This window comes from Schistocerca cancellata, chromosome 9 (assembly GCF_023864275.1).
Source record: "Schistocerca cancellata isolate TAMUIC-IGC-003103 chromosome 9, iqSchCanc2.1, whole genome shotgun sequence".
Classification (NCBI taxonomy): domain Eukaryota; kingdom Metazoa; phylum Arthropoda; class Insecta; order Orthoptera; family Acrididae; genus Schistocerca; species Schistocerca cancellata.
Genome location: NC_064634.1, coordinates 485,876,739 through 485,893,840, shown reverse-complemented (window position 1 = coordinate 485,893,840; position 17,102 = coordinate 485,876,739). Strand labels below are relative to the sequence as shown.

At 40.6% G+C, this 17,102-nt stretch overlaps 1 protein-coding gene across 1 annotated transcript in view; it reads left to right on the top strand.

Moving 5' to 3' along the window:
• Positions 1 to 17,102, top strand: part of LOC126100946 (uncharacterized) — a 162,824-nt gene that overhangs the window by 70,037 nt on the left and 75,685 nt on the right. Inside the window, exon 4 of the mRNA XM_049911607.1 lies at positions 10,050 to 10,301. Coding sequence (XP_049767564.1) covers positions 10,050 to 10,301 — 252 coding nt within the window. The remainder of the gene's footprint in view (positions 1 to 10,049; positions 10,302 to 17,102) is intronic.

Here is a 17,102-nt window from a genome sequence, read left to right as displayed (position 1 = left end):
AATGATGAGATCGATGAGGGAGATGTAGCAGCTTGAAACGTCTCTGTGAAGTCGTTTCATAAGACGCTTGTCGAATTCGGTAGAACTTATTCACTTTACTACCTGATTTTAGCTCAATTCGTGAACTCTTCCAGAAAGACTGAGCACTCAAATAAGGCCTATTGAATATTATGTGTGTGTTTTAATGTGGGGTTTCGGTTTTGTTTCGTGGGAAACGCTGAGTTGGTCATCGTCTGCTGGCAGCAGACTATGTTGCTTCTCATTCGAAGGAGAGCACAGGATGACAAACTTAGGTTTCCAATACCTGAACAGAGAGGTTTACTCATCTTAGTCGAAGGCTGTGTCGAAGGCTGTTTTTGTGTCTGAGGTTGGTGACGGAGGGCTACCCCCCTGTAGCTTCCGCTGCACGGGAAGGTAGGTAATCTCGAAAGAGAAAGGGGCACTCTTCGGTGAATGCTTGGTGAGTACGGATCGTAGCTCCTAAGGGGGATTTCAGGTGACAGGAAGCAGGCTGAGTTTGGACTTCAGTTTAACTGTTGAAATACACTCCTGGAAATGGAAAAAAGAACACATTGACACCGATGTGTCAGACCCACCATACTTGCTCCGGACACTGCGAGAGGGCTGTACAAGCAATGGTCACACGCACGGCACAGCGGACACACCAGGAACCGCGGTGTTGGCCGTCGAATGGCGCTAGCTGCGCAGCATTTGTGCACCGCCGCCGTCAGTGTCAGCCAGTTTGCCGTGGCATCCGGAGATCCATCGCAGTCTTTAACACTGGTAGCATGCCGCGACAGCGTGGACGTGAACCGTATGTGCAGTTGACGGACTTTGCGCGAGGGCGTATAGTGGGCATGCGGGAGGCCGGGTGGACGTACCGCCGAATTGCTCAACACGTGGGGCGTGAGGTCTCCACAGTACATCGATGTTGTCGCCAGTGGTCGGCGGAAGGTGCACGTGCCCGTCGACCTGGGACCGGACCGCAGCGACGCACGGATGCACGCCAAGACCGTAGGATCCTACGCAGTGCCGTAGGGGACCGCACCGCCACTTCCCAGCAAATTAGGGACACTGTTGCTCCTGGGGTATCGGCGAGGACCATTCGCAACCGTCTCCATGAAGCTGGGCTACGGTCCCGCACACCGTTAGGCCGTCTTCCGCTCACGCCCCAACATCGTGCAGCCCGCCTCCAGTGGTGTCGCGACAGGCGTGAATGGAGGGACGAATGGAGACGTGTCGTCTTCAGCGATGAGAGTCGCTTCTGCCTTGGTGCCAATGATGGTCGTATGCGTGTTTGGCGCCGTGCAGGTGAGCGCCACAATCAGGACTGCATACGACCGAGGCACACAGGGCCAACACCCGGCATCATGGTGTGGGGAGCGATCTCCTACACTGGCCGTACACCACTGGTGATCGTCGAGGGGACACTGAATAGTGCACGGTACATCCAAACCGTCATCGAACCCATCGTTCTACCATTCCTAGACCGGCAAGGGAACTTGCTGTTCCAACAGGACAATGCACGTCCGCATGTATCCCGTGCCACCCAACGTGCTCTAGAAGGTGTAAGTCAACTACCCTGGCCAGCAAGATCTCCGGATCTGTCCCCCATTGAGCATGTTTGGGACAGGATGAAGCGTCGTCTCACGCGGTCTGCACGTCCAGCACGAACGCTGGTCCAACTGAGGCGCCAGGTGGAAATGGCATGGCAAGCCGTTCCACAGGACTACATCCAGCATCTCTACGATCGTCTCCATGGAAGAATAGCAGCCTGCATTGCTGCGAAAGGTGGATATACACTGTACTAGTGCCGACATTGTGCATGCTCTGTTGCCTGTGTCTATATGCCTGTGGTTCTGTCAGTGTGATCATGTGATGTATCTGACCCCAGGAATGTGTCAATAAAGTTTCCCCTTCCTGGAACAATGAATTCGCGGTGTTCTTATTTCAATTTCCAGGAGTGTACTTAAGAACTTCAGCTTAATTGAAGCGTGCGAAGCGAGTTATTTTTCCGAATGTGCCATAATTATATTGCTTTAAATAGGCGATTTTTGGGTGTTTGAGATAAAAGTATTGAAGTTACTTTGTTCATTTTGAACAACGATGAAGTAGAATTTCAAACGGTAAATCTGATTAGGAAAAGCTGGTTAGGATCACTTCAACCGTATGTGAGTGTAATACTGTGTCGAAGCGAGTATGATTTTAATGATTTTTAATCTTGTATTTTGTGGTAGTTGCTTTTGCCTTTGTGTGTTGATATTGTGCCACGCGTTTGGTAATCAATGGCCCTTATGGTCCACCACGGCATCGCAATAGACATTATTTTAACAGTTTGCTTGTTTAATGAGCTATAATTTCTTCAAGAATATCTGTTCTTTCATGCGCTTTCTACAAAGCAGCACAACAGTTTGATTCGGAAGGCACCACGTGCTCTAGTCCGGCCGTTTGCAAGCAGCAGACGCAGTTAGTATGTTGAATAATTATCGCACAACCTCGTGCATTGGTTAAACCTTTGTCCAGGAAAGTGCATGCGCAGAATCGAAATGCGAATCTCACTGAGATATTTTTATGATATGAATGCAAAGGAGATGATAGTATCATTGTCTCTCACCCCCCCTTTTTTGTGTGTTTCTTCTTGCTGTGGTTAAACAGTGCTCTGTTACATTGTCACGTAATTCTTACTTCAATATTTCTAGTCAGGCACCAATTAAGTGTAGTTAGGATGTGCAACCAAATACTTAGATAAAATAAACAATCTACGTGAAAGATAAATCTGTGGTGTTGATCTTAGCCACTTACTCCGATTTCCAATCCTGAATTAATCAAGTTGCTTCATGCACGACATGGAATGCTATTTCTTACTTAAAGAATTTTGCATACTTGTTATGAAATTATTAAAGTAATTAAACTAATAATTTTCGAGCTCCGTTTTTTTTCTAAATAGTTAGGAAGGGCTTGGGCTGGTGGCGACCCTGAATTTCTGAATTTTTATCATTGTTTGTGTGAGAGAAGCAGCTAGAAAGGCGAGATAACGTATATGTCTCGATGAGAAATGTCGCAAACATAGTAATACGTTACAAGCTTTAGGCCAAATTGAAGGCAAAGTCCTAATAAGAGGCGACTTCAGTGTGAAGCACCCAGACTGGAACTCCAGAATAACCTCCAGAGTAGGCGTCAAAGTGCAACAGCTAGTGCGCGACTATCACTTTGAAACATGAGATCCAGTCGAGCCCGCTCACTTTCCTAAAAATGGAGGTAGGCCCAATGTATTAGACATAGCTCTCACTAGGAGGATCACGGGGTTTGTGGCTGCGAGGACAGCCAACAGAATGACCACAATCTTGTCATCTTCGAGATTGATGTGGGAGAATGGGTAACACTCCGGCGGTATCAGTCGTCCTACAATCGCACAGACTGGGAGCGATACCGAGAAACTGTCACCTCAGATATCGCTCGCGCTCTGCCACCTACTGCCAAAACAGTAGAACAAACGCTGCAAGACCTAATAGGCACCATCTTACAGGCAGCGAAAGAGGCCACCCCCTCACCCCCACCCCTCCCGACAAAAGGTCGGGCCACCCCGCAGATACAACTCCCGGAACATTTGATAGCTCAAATTCGACACAAAAATAGAGTACCAAAGGAGTGGAGGGTCACAAGAGATCTGGCCACCAGGAGGCTGCTCAGTCGTCTACAGAGAGAGCTGAAGGAACGCTCAATAAGCACAGAAACGAACAATGCCAAAACCGCCACACAGCCCTCAAAATAGACGATCACACAGTCTGGCAAGCTACCAGATAATTCACCAAAAGATGGACTAGCATGCCGCCCCTTACGGCAAGTGGGGGATGGTCTACAGCCATGCTGAAAAGGTCAACGTAATCGCCGTTGCTTTCGAGAAGCAATTGTGGGCGGCAAAACCCCAGGATGATGAGCATGAAGAAGTAGTTCACTGTCCACTGGCTCTCAATGCTGAGGAAGACTCAGAAGACGAACTCCCACTTTTCGCTCCCGAAGACGTGGTAAAAGTAATTAGGTCTCTTCCAACAAAACTGGCGCCAGAGCACGACAGAGTCACCGATTAGTTAGTTAAAAACCTCCCGCCCTCGGCGATCACACACCTCACGATTTTCTTCAACGAGGTTACTCATTCCCGTGAGCTCCCAGCTTGCTGAAAACACACAGAATTGGTCCCGATACACAAATCAGGGAAAGATTCTCTATTCCTGCATCACTACAGGCCGATTAGCTTCTTGTCAGCTCAGCAAGATCTATGAGCGCCTCCTACTAATACCCATACAGGAACATATTACCAGAGAGCAACATCTGTCGGATTTCCAATTCGGATTCCTGCAGAGTCACTCTGCTCCACAACAGATGATGAGAGTGGTTGAAGCAGCCACAGAGGGCTTCAAGCAGAGAGGCTACTGTGGGGTAGTGCTACTAGATGTAGCCAAAGCCTTTGACTCAGTATGGCATAGAGGGTTACTCTAGAAGTTAGAAGGGTTTCCCAGGAGCATAGTTAATCAAAGTAAAAGCTATCTCACAGATAGAACTTTCACTGTTAAAGTAGAAACAGCCACTTCCACCAAAAGGCGTATCCATGTCGGGGTGCCACAGGGATCATTCTGGGACCTGATACCTGTGGACACACCAACAGGCCCCCTGGTGCACACCGCACAATTTTCAGACGGTACAAGTTTCTACACAAGTAATGTGTTCAAGGACCAGGTCACCCATTGGCTACAAAGGGTCTCAGATGAAACAGGACCTTGGGCCAACCGCTGGCGCATCACCATCAACTCTGAGAAGACAGAGGGTCAGTAGGTATGGACCTCAACACCCCGGCCCCCTCCACCTTGATCTAAATGGAATGCAACTCACCTGGCGCAAAACCGCCAAGTATCTTGGTGTAATCTTGGACTCTCGTCTGACGTGGAAGCCCCACATAGACGAGGTCTACAGGAAGGTCTGTGCCAGAGTTTCCATCCTATACCCAATGCTGAACACAACCAGCTGCCTTTCCTGTTCTGTAGGACAGAATGTGTCTCAGGCACTTACACGGACAGTAATGGAGTATGTATGCCCTGTCTGGGGATATGTGGCGAAGCAGCATCTGGACAAACTCCAGAGGTTACAGAACCACGCCATCAGGAGGGCACTGCATCGACCTCTGGGATTCCCCACTGACAATCTGCAAGCCGCAGCTGAAATTCCCTTCCTGAAAGAGTGTTTCCAACAACTGGCAAGGGCCATCTATAAAAACTCTTCCTGATCTGGAAATGACCTATCCGCTCCCTAGGTCAGTATGACATGTCCTGCGACAAGCGGGAACGCCCCATGACAATCTTTGATGACTACGTCGAAAGGTAAATTCCCATCTTCAGTTCCTAATCCTGTTCCTCCCCCCCCCCCCCCTAAAATCAATCACCTCGCCAACCTCAGGAAAGTTCCTAATCCTGTTCCCTCTCCCCTAAAATCAATCACCTCGCCAACCTCAGGCAAGTACCGGACACACGTGTTTATATTACACTACTGGCCATTAAAATTGTTACACCAAGAAGAAATCCTGATGATAAACAGCTATTCATTGGACAAATATATTATACTAGAACTGACATGTGATTACATTTTCACGCAATTTGGGTGCATAGATCCTGAGAAATCAGTACCCAGAACAACCACCTCTGGCCGTAATAACGGCTTAGATACGCCTGGCAATGAGACAAACAGAGCTTGGATGGCGTGTACAGGTACAGTTGCCCATGCAGCTTCGGCACGATACCACAGTTCATCACGAGTAGTGACTGGCATATTGCTCGGCCACCATTGACCAGACGTTTTCAGTTGGTGAGAGATCTGGAGAATGTGCTGGCCAGTGCAGCAGTCGAACTGTTAAAAGCAACGTCAATGCGACTAAGAGGTGACCGAGATGTGCAACCAATGGCCGGGTGATACGCCAGTATGACGATGACGAATACACGCTTCCAATGTGTGTTCATCACGATGTCGCCAAAGTCGGATGCGACCATCATGATGCTGTAAGCAGAACCTCGATTCATCCGTAAAAATGAAGTTTTGCCATTCGTGCACCCAGGTTCGTCGTTGAGTACACCATTGCGGGCGCTCCTGTCTGTGATGCAGCGTCAGGGGTAACCGCAGCCATGGTCTCTGAGCTGACAGTCCATGCTGCTGCAAACGTCGTCGAACTGCTCGTGCAGATGGTTGTTGTCTTGCAAACGTCCTCATCTGTTCACGCAGGGATCGAGACGTGGCTGCACGATCCGTTACAGCCATGCAGATAAGATGCCCGTCATCTCGATTGCTAGTGATACGAGGCCGTTGGGATCCAGCACGGCGTTCCGTATTACCCTCATTACGTCGACGCGTTTCCAGTGGGACACACTCTATTCCACTTCGTAATTGAAAACGGAAACCACGTGTGTACGTGTACCTCACCCCTCATGGTAATGTACATGTGCGTCAGTGAAAAAGACCAATAAAAAGGTGTTAGCATGTGGGCGTAATGTGCTGTTCCAGTCTCTTCTGTACCTAAGGTCCATCACCGTTTCCTTTGGATCCCTACGTAATTCGGTGCTCTCCGATACACACGATCGAACAGTGGAGGAGTGGTACTCAAGCGTCAACTTTAGGTTACAATATCTCCGGATTTAATTAACATTTTACAATGCAACAAACGGCACTGATTACGTATTTGTTTATATGTTCAGATGCGCTAACAAAACTAACGGGGTTCCATTTAAAAAAACGTAGGTTTGTGTTAAAAAACATACTTACGTGCATTTTTTTATGGTTTGTATTAACCAATTACAGTAGCCCCTCTCCTCACGTTCGGTCTGTGGAATCGATTCGTCAGTATTTGATGTGGTTTATGAAATATATCCAGCTGTAATGGTAGGTGAATATATACAGGGTTATTACAAATGATTGAAGCGATTTCACAGCTCTACAATAACTTTGTTATTTGAGATATTTTCACAATGCTTTGCACACACATACAAAAACTCAAAAAGTTTTTTTAGGCATTCACGAATGTTCGATATGTGCCCCTTTAGTGATTCGGCAGGCATCAAGCCGATAATCAAGTTCCTCCCACACTCGGCGCAGCATGTCACCATCAATGAGTTCGAAAGCATCGTTGATGCGAGCTCGCAGTTCTGGCACGTTTCTTGGTAAAGGAGGTTTCAACACTGAATCTTTCACATAACCCCACAGAAAAAAATCGCATGGGGTTAAGTCGGGAGAGCGTGGAGGCCATGACATGAATTGCTGATCATGGTCTCCACCACGACCGATCCATCGGTTTTCCAATCTCCTGTTTAAGAAATGCCGAACATCATGATGGAAGTGCGGTGGAGCACCATCCTGTTGAAGGATGAAGTCGGCGCTGTCGGTCTCCAGTTGTGGCATGAGCCAATTGTCCAACATTTCCAGATACAAGTGTCCTGTAACGTTTTTTTCGCAGAAGAAAAAGGGGACGTAAACTTTAAACCGTGAGATTGCACAAAACACGTTAACTTTTGGTGAATTGCGAATTTGGTGCACGAATGCGTGAGAATTCTCTACGCCCAATTTCGCACATTGTGTCTGTTCACCATTAAGAAAAAATGTTGCTTCATCACTGAAAACAAGTTTCGCACTGAACGCATCCTCTTCCATGAGCTGTTGCAACCGCGCCGAAAATTCAAAGCGTTTGACTCTGTCATCGGGTGTCAGGGCTTGTAGCAATTGTAAACGGTAAGGCTTCTGCTTTAGCCTTTTCCGTAAGATTTTCGAAACCGTCGGCTGTGGTACGTTTAGCTCCCTGCTTGCTTTATTCGTCGACATCCGCGGACTACGCGTGAAACTTGTCCGCACGCGTTTAACCGTTTCTTCGCTCAATGCAGGCCGACCCGTTGATTTCCCCTTACAGAGGCATCCAGAAGCTTTAAATTGCGCATACCATCGCCTAATAGAGTTAGCAGTTGGTGGATCTTTGTTGAACTTCGTCCTGAAGTGTCTTGCACTGTTATAACTGACTGATGTGAGTGCATTTCAAGCACGACGTACGCTTTCTCGGCTCCTGTCGCCATTTTGTCTCACTGCGCTCTCGAGGACTCTGGCGGCAGAAACCTGAAGTGCGGCTTCAGCCGAACAAAACTTTAGGATTTTTTCTACGTATCTGTAGGGTGTCGTGACCATATGTCAATGAATGGAGCTACAGTGAATTTATGAAATCGCTTCAATCATTTATAATAGCCCTGTATATATAATGACTTTTGAATACGATTAAGGTAAGTACGTTGTTTGTTCTCTATCAAAATCTTTCACTTGCTAAGTATACCTATCAGTAGTTAGTGCCTTCAGTAGTTAGAATCTTTTATTTAACTGGTAGTACTGGCGCTCTCTGTATTGCAGTAGTTCGTGTAAAGAAGATTTTTGTTAGGTAAGTGATTCATGACAAGGTATAGGTTATTGCTAGTCAGGGCCATTTTTTTGTAGGGATTATTGAAAGTCAGACTGTGTTGCGCTGAAAATATTGTGTTTCAGTTTAGTGTTGATTAGAATAAGTAAAGAGAATAATGTCTGAGTACGTTCAGTTTTGCTCAGCTGTTTGAAAATCAAATAACGTAGAGGTTTATCAGCACAGTAATTCATTAATTTTTCTAAGGGGACGTTACACAATGTTAACATTACGACATCAGCAACTACTACTGAAATGGACACATGACCATTGACACTCGATGCTGGTACAGTGGCACAATGTTACATAGTCTGATGAATCCCCATACCTTCTTCATGAAGCTGATGGGAGGGCGTGAATTCGTCTTCTTCCAGGGGAACATCTCGTTGGCACTTGTATTGCTGGAAGGAGACTAGCTAGTGGCAGCTACATTATCCTCTGGGGAACATTCATGTGATCATCCATGGGTCAGAGCATTCATATGAGCATCCATGATTCTTGTGAAGCTCATGACCTCTAATGAGTATCCTAGACTGGTTGCAAACCACGTACAACCCTTCATGACGATCATGTTTCGCATCAGCTTTGGAATTTTTCAGTTAGATAATGCGCTATGTCACAAGGTGGGGAGTGTAATGGAGTGCTTTGAGGAGCACAGTAGTGAGTTCCAGTTGATGTGCTGGCCTACCAATTGAACACATTTGGGGTGTAACTGAATGTGGCATCGGAGCTCGTCGCACCTGTGCCCAGAATTTATGGGAATTAGGTGACTTGTACATGCAGATATGGTGCCAATTTCCTTGAGCAACCTACCAAGGACTCACAGCTTCCATGCCACTACATGTCACTGCTGTAATCTGTGACATTCTGTCTGTTAGGTAGGTGGTCATAAATTCTGGCTGATCAGGGAATAAGGACATTTAGAATACCCAATACAATAATGACTATAATAAATAACTTTCACACAGTTCATGATATGTGTCACTAGCACACATGTTGTTACATGGTTAAACACGATTTGTTCTCTTCAGGTTGTCATTCCATTATGAAATGTTCTGTTTAATGTTGCAGACTGATAGATCGTTAGTTTGGCGATCATGGTTTTTCAAAGCAGTGCTTCCAATTTAACCTGGAAGTATAATCTTCTATTACCAACATATTCCAGAGTTTATGGGTAATAGTGGGATGATGTGTTCATGCTAGCATTGTTTCACGGACAGTTACATAGAATTTTTAAGATGAGAAGTGGTACACTTAATATTCATGGAATATTTTCAGCCTTTGACTTAATGTCAAATTATGACTTATTCTATAAAGAAGCAAAAAGAATTGTAGAAGAGACAGCTATCTGCTAATTTACACCTTCAGAAACCACCATTTATTGAACCACACACATAGTGGAGGAGAACTCTATTCCCAATAAACTAATAGTTCATCAGACAGTTCACAGTCCTTAACACCAATACTCATGAACCACGTGTGCCTCTATACATTAGAACTATTAGCTGTTTGTGGCTTACACTACAATGATGTGTATCCAATCTTGTATGAAGTGCTGTGATGTGGACTTGGTCTGTTGCAGAAAAGGTGCTGGAGGTTCCACAGGGCTACCACTATGTGCCCGGCTATGCACTCATCAAGCTGTCCCGTGTCTTCATGCCGTGGGCGGCAGCCAAGAAGGCCTGTGAGGATGAGGGAGCCCAGCTGGCTGTCCCAACAGACCGCCGTGCCTTTGATGGGCTGAAGCAGATCTTCCAGAAAGTGAAAGGGGTATGGTACGCCAACATTGGAATCACAGATCAAGCCAAAGAGGGCGAATTTGTGGACATATATGGTAATAATGCCTAAAGTTTTAGTTTGTATATTTCGCTTTTCTACTGTTCCAGTATGATAATAAGGCATGGAGGTCCATATCATGTGGTTTAATCATTTGCCCTGGTGTACATTAATCTTTTCTTTAGTGGCTATAATGTTTTAGTCTGAATGAGTACAGGATACATTTTATGGTAGTGCGGATCTTTTCAGATTTTTTAAAATAAAATGTTACATGATACGAATTGTATTGCATGGAATGCACGAAGATACAACTCTGGGATGTTGAAAGATCTCATCAGATTGTTGCATACCACAGACCTTGTACTCCTGAGTATTTGTATATGTTACACCCTTCTGCATTAACAGGAAATCTATCGACTCTTTGTAGAGTCTGTTCTTCACCATACCACTGACATCCAAATTCATGACTATTTGTGTGGGGTGAGACGATGTAGTGGTTAAACAGCGGATTCCTAATTGCAAGGAGTACTGTGAAAACTTTTGTATAACGATTCAGCTTTAAATTTACCTCAATTTTTCAATGAGTGTGACACTCATCTACTTCTGGTAAAGTGTTGAGACACTGTGAATGCCTCTATGTCCATCCATGTGTGGTGGCTGCCATCCACCAGGGCATGGACAGCAGGGTTCTCCAGTTTACAGATTACTTGAAACAGCAGTCTACAGGCATAGAGGTTCACTCTCAGCCAAGATTGTGAAAACTCTTGGACAATGCGACAAAGGATCTTTGTTGGTAAAGGATCTACTGAAACTCTGCATAACAGTGAAACACCACTGTGAATGTGACTTATAATACCCTGGGAAAATGCAGCACTGTATTGCCAAATGTTACCAGAGGAAGATACATCTGTATGTCTGGGACACATGGAGAAATTAGCAGTGGCAGGGTACTGAGTGAGTTAAGACTATACTTTTGATTTTGAGAACACCAAGTTGGTGTGTCCAACCAGTGCCTAATGGCAAAGCACTATAAAGGAATCTGCTAAAATAAGGATTGATGAGATGGTGAGGATTCTGCCAGTGACTGACAGGAGGTGTCTGCCTTGAGGAATAGCCTCTGCAGCCAGATTGTACCTAAAGCAGACAGATTCACAAGAGAATTACACTCCATACCATGCTATGCTCTACTATGATTCTCTCACTGGCGCTGTGGTCACGTTATCTGAACTTCTCTTTGGGTTCTGATTCTCAGAATTGCTAACTACACTGCTGCAGAACTTATTGTGATAAAGCTCTCTGGCTAAAGTTCTTGCCTTGCTTTCTTCAATTATTACCTGGCACGCACTGGATTTTGTGAACTATCATTGTTATTTGTGTAGTTGTACAAAATTTGCAACAAAGAACGGCTCTTACACCATAGCAAGTATAACATCATGGTATATCAACATTACCACCCTACTGGAAATCAATAGGTTTTGCAACAAGAAAATGATTGCTCTGTAATGCACTTACCATTATCTCCTTTTATAACTTTTCTGATTGTTAATGTACAGTTACTGTTGGTAATGACGAATTATATTGAGTTCTAGGAGTAACATAACTGAACTGTGTAGGTGAAAATTTCCAAACTAGTGCCACATCATAGTGCTATTGGCAATTTTTGTTTACTGTTCGTAATTCTTCTTCCTTCTGATCCAACTCCTTCCAACTACCATTAAAATAAATTTAACTAAATATAATGAGCAAAACTAAATGAATAAATTCAGAAAAATTATAAATTTAATCATATATAAGATGATTAGAAAATCAGGTATATATTTTCAAAAATCTCCTACACCTAATAAAAATTCAAAATTTTCAGAAAACTGGGATAAAAATTTTATAAATTTAACATTTTCTATTAGGAATGAATTCATTTCTTAAAAATTTAATAATTGTAATTTTTCAAAAAATTAATGGTTAGAACTAAATTTATATATAATATTATTGGATGTGAATATTTAAGTACTAAACATTGTAAAAAAATTTGTATGGAACTTAATAATAAAATTAAAATTAATAAATAAATATGATTTAATTATTTTTGAAGAAAAAAATAATAAACTAATATATAAAAGACTACAAAATATGAAAATTGATTTCATAATGAAGAATTTTTAAACTAAAATATATAGCTAATAAAAATATAAACTTGGCATTCCTTTTCTAAAAATCTAATAAATTTCTTATTGTATATATTAACTGCCCTAAATTTAATATTCCATTACTCATAACTTACATAAACACAACTTTTCAATTTAAAAAAAATTTAATATTCTTTTATTTTATAAATTAGTTCTCTCAAAATAATATTATTCCAGTATTAACCACTTATATAAATCAGATTTATGTGTTGTTGGAAAAATTTAATAAATTTTTATTAATTATTTTTAGTTTAATCATATAAAGTAATTATTTTTCATTGTTTAAAAATATAATAATTTTTTCTATATAAATGAGAGATGTCTTATACAATTTCACAGTACCTCAACTTCATCACTATAGTAAAATAGGTAATTTAGGGTTTTTTTAGGAATTTGGAGCATTTATTTTAAATAATTTTATAATTAAATACATCATCATCTATAATAAAGGAATCAAAAGAAAAAATTAGAAACGATAATCTTGATACAGTATACAAAACAGTGATGAAATATTTTCAAAATTTTGAAGCTAAACAATTAAAAGAAGTAATTCTTTTGTCTACTAACATTTTTTTTGGAAAAACTGAAAAGTTTGAACAACAATTCACTAATATTTAGTTGAAAAGCATTTCAAAACAACTGCAAACTATCAGTTTTGAAAATAATATATATACTCGCTTGATTCAAACTTATTTTTAAATGCAAAGCCAGAAATTACGAAAATTGTGAAATATTATCTAAAAATACATTTTGTTATGAACGAGAAATAAAGAGAAAACATTAAGTTTTGGAATTTTAATATCAGACTCAAAATTGTAGGATTATAACAGAAAATGATATATATTAAGAATGTAACAAGAGAAAAAAAATTTTTTAACATCTAAAATTCACGACCAGGGTCCTGATTAATCTTTAAATATTGTTATTGTATTACAGTTACCAATTGATAGGTATGATCCATATAGAGGTTTTGTATTGAACTAACAAAAGAAATAAAAGCTTATATTAATGTTAAACATGTTGTTGTTGTGGTCTTCAGTCCCAAGACTGGTTTGATGCAGCTCTCCATGCTACTCTATCCTGCGCAAGCTTCTTCATCTCCCAGTACCTACTGCAACCTACATCCTTCTGAATCTGCTTAGTGTCTTCATCTCTTGGTCTCCCCCTACGATTTTTACCCTCCACGCTGCCCTCCAATACTAAATTGGTAATCCCTTGATGCCTCAGAACATGTCCTACCAACCGATCCCTTCTTCTGGTCAAGTTGTGCCACAAACTTCCCTTCTCCCCAATCCTATTCAATACTTCCTCATTAGTTATGTGATCTACCCATCTAATCTTCAGCATTCTTCTGTAGCACCACATTTCGAAAGCTTCTATTCTCTTCTTGTCCAAACTATTTACGGTCCATGTTCCACTTCCATACATGGCTACACTCCATACAAATACTTTCAGAAATGACTTCCTGACACTTAAATCAATACTCGATGTTAACAAATTTCTCTTCTTCAGAAACGATTTCCTTGCCATTGCCAGTCTACGTTTTATATCCTCTCTACTTCGACCATCATCAGTTATTTTGCTCCCCAAATAGCAAAACTCATTTACTACTTTAAGTGTCTCATTTCCTAATCTAATTCCCTCAGCATCACCCGACTTAATTCGACTACATTCCATTTTGCTTTTGTTGATGTTCATCTTATATCCTCCTTTCAAGACACTGTCAATTCCGTTCAACTGCTTTTCCAAGTGCTTTCCTGCCTCTGACAGAATTACAATGTCATCGGCGAACCTCAAAGACATTTATTTCTTCTCCATGGATTTTAATACCTACTCCGAATTTTTCTTTTGTTTCCTTTACTGCTTGCTCAATATACAGATTGAATAACATCCGGGAGAGGCTACAACCCTGTCTCACTCCCTTCCCAACCACTGCTTCCCTTTCATGTCCCTCCACTCATAACTGCCATCTGGTTTAGGTACAAATTGTAAATAGCTTTTCACTCACTGTATTTTACCCCTGCCACCTTTAGAATTTGAAAGAGAGTATTCCAGTCAGCATTGTCAAAAGCTTTCTCTAAGTCTACAAATGCTAGAAACGTAGGTTTGCCTTTCCTGAATCTTTCTTCTAAGATAAGTCGTAAGGTCAGTATTGCCTCACGTGTTCCAGTATTTCTACGGAATCCAAACTGATCTTCTTCGAGGTCGGCTTCTACTAGTTTTTCCATTCCTCTGTAAAGAATTCGTGTTAGTATTTTGCAGCTGTGGCTTATTAAACTGATTGTTCGTTAATTTTCACATCTGTCAACACCTGCTTTCTTTGGGATTGGAATTATTATATTCTTCTTGAAGTCTGAGGCTATTTCGCCTGTTTCATACATCTTGCTCACCAGATGGTAGAGTTTTGTCAGGACTGGCTCTCCCAAGGCCGTCAGTAGTTCCAATGGAATGTTGTCTACTCCGGGGGCCTTGTTTCGACTCAGGTCTTTCAGTGCTCTGTCAAACTTTTCACGCAGTATCGTATCTCCCATTTCATCTTCATCTACATCCTCTTCCATTTCCATAATACCGTCCTCAATTACATCGCCCATGTATAGACCCTCTATATACTCCTTCCACCTTTCTGCTTTCCCTTCTTTGCTTAGAACTGGGTTTCGATCTGAGCTCGTGATGTTCATACAAGTGGTTCTCTTCTCTCCAAAGGTCTCTTTAATTTTCCTGTAGGCAGTATCTATCTTACCCCTAGTGAGATAAGGCTCTACATCCTTACATTTGTCCTCTAGCCATCCCTGCTTAGCCATTTTGCACTTCCTGTCGATCTCATATTTGAGACGTTTGTATTCCTTTTTGCCTGCTTCATTTACTGCATTTTTATATTTTCTCCTTTCATCAATTAAATTCAATATTTCTTCTGTTACCCAAGGATTTCTACTAGCCCTCGTCTTTTTACCTACTTGATCCTCTGCTGCCTTCTTTACTTCATCCCTCAAAGCTACCCATTCTTCTTCTACTGTATTTCTTTCCCCCATTCCTGTTAATTGTTCCCTTATGCTCTCCCTGAAACTCTGGAAACCTCTGGTTTAGTCAGTTTATCCGGGTCCCACCTCCTTAAATTCCCACCTTTTTGCAGTTTCTTCAGTTTTAATCTACAGGTCATAACCAATAAATTGTGGTCAGAGTCCACATCTGCCCCTGGAAATGTCTTACAATTTAAAACCTGGTTCCTAAATCTCTGTCTTACCATTATATAATGTATCTGATACCTTTTAGTATCTCCAGGGTTCTTCCAAGTATACAACCTTCTATCATGTTAAACATAATAATCTAAAATGGCTTCTATGCCTCTAGCTTCAGCAATAACACTAGTAGATAGACAGAAATGTAAAAACCTAGATAGAACAAATAATGATGAAAATAATATTGTAGAGCTTGAGGAAAAAATGCCTAACATATCGTTTCATGTTGAAACTGATGATATTACAAGAACTGACAGTAAAATTGATTTATATATATAAAGTACATCCATTAACAATAACTAAATATAAAAGGAAAAGCATTAATTTATTATATTTTAATCACACTAGTGTTGGTAAAAGATTTATCTGAACTTTTTTCCTTATCAAAATAATAATAATGGACATTAAAAATTTATTTGTCATACTTTTTTATTACATTGTAATAATAAAGAAATATTAGAGTATCAATCAAATTGTTTATTTAATAATACATTAAAAGTCTTACTGCCAGAAAAAGGCTAATACAAAAAATTTAAAAATTATAAGTATAATCAATAGTTCCTTTCGATATTAATGCAAATTTTAGAAGTTTGTTATTCAAATTAATTTAAAATTGATGGAATTAACACCTGACAATAATTATAATCGTTTCATGAGAAAAAAATTAAAAAAATATATCTAAACTTCATAACTAACAATGAAATCAAATTGTGTCAAAATTAAATAATCAAAATTATCCTATAAAATATAAAAACATGGTGCACATGATATTTATTATGATATAAATAAATAAAAAAATTTATAAATGGAATCCATAAACATCCAGTGGTGTATAGAGGACCCCCCTTTAATATATTATTATTGAACATTTCAAAAAATGATGTGAGTATATTGGGGAAAGTTGTTCTTAAGAAGAAGAAGGGATGAAATGTTTAACTTCTGAAGAACAAGCAAAACATAATAAAAATAAAATTTGTTCTTTGTGTAGGTAACTTTACATAAAAAGTTTGTCATATTGACAATTTAATATGATATAAATCCATTACATAATAATTGTTATTTACAATTAAAGATCCTTATTTAGTACCAATTTATATATATTATTTATCTGGCGATCATTCTTAATTTTATGAAAGAACTTGGGTACTCTGAAAAAGAAGTAGATTTAATATCAAATAAAAAAATAGATACATAAGTTTCAGTAAAAATGAAAATAGAAGAAATATGGTTTTTTGATACATATAAAAAAGTCTTGAAAAATTATATGAAATTTAAGAAGATCTAATAGATTTATTAACTAAAAAGGGAGTTTATTCTTTTGATTGTGTAGGTAGAGAGAGAAATTTGAAGAAAAGTTACTTCTAGAAAAAGAAAAATTTATAATAAATTAAATGAATCTGGAAATAGCGAAAAGAATACTAATTTGCAAAAAATTTAATG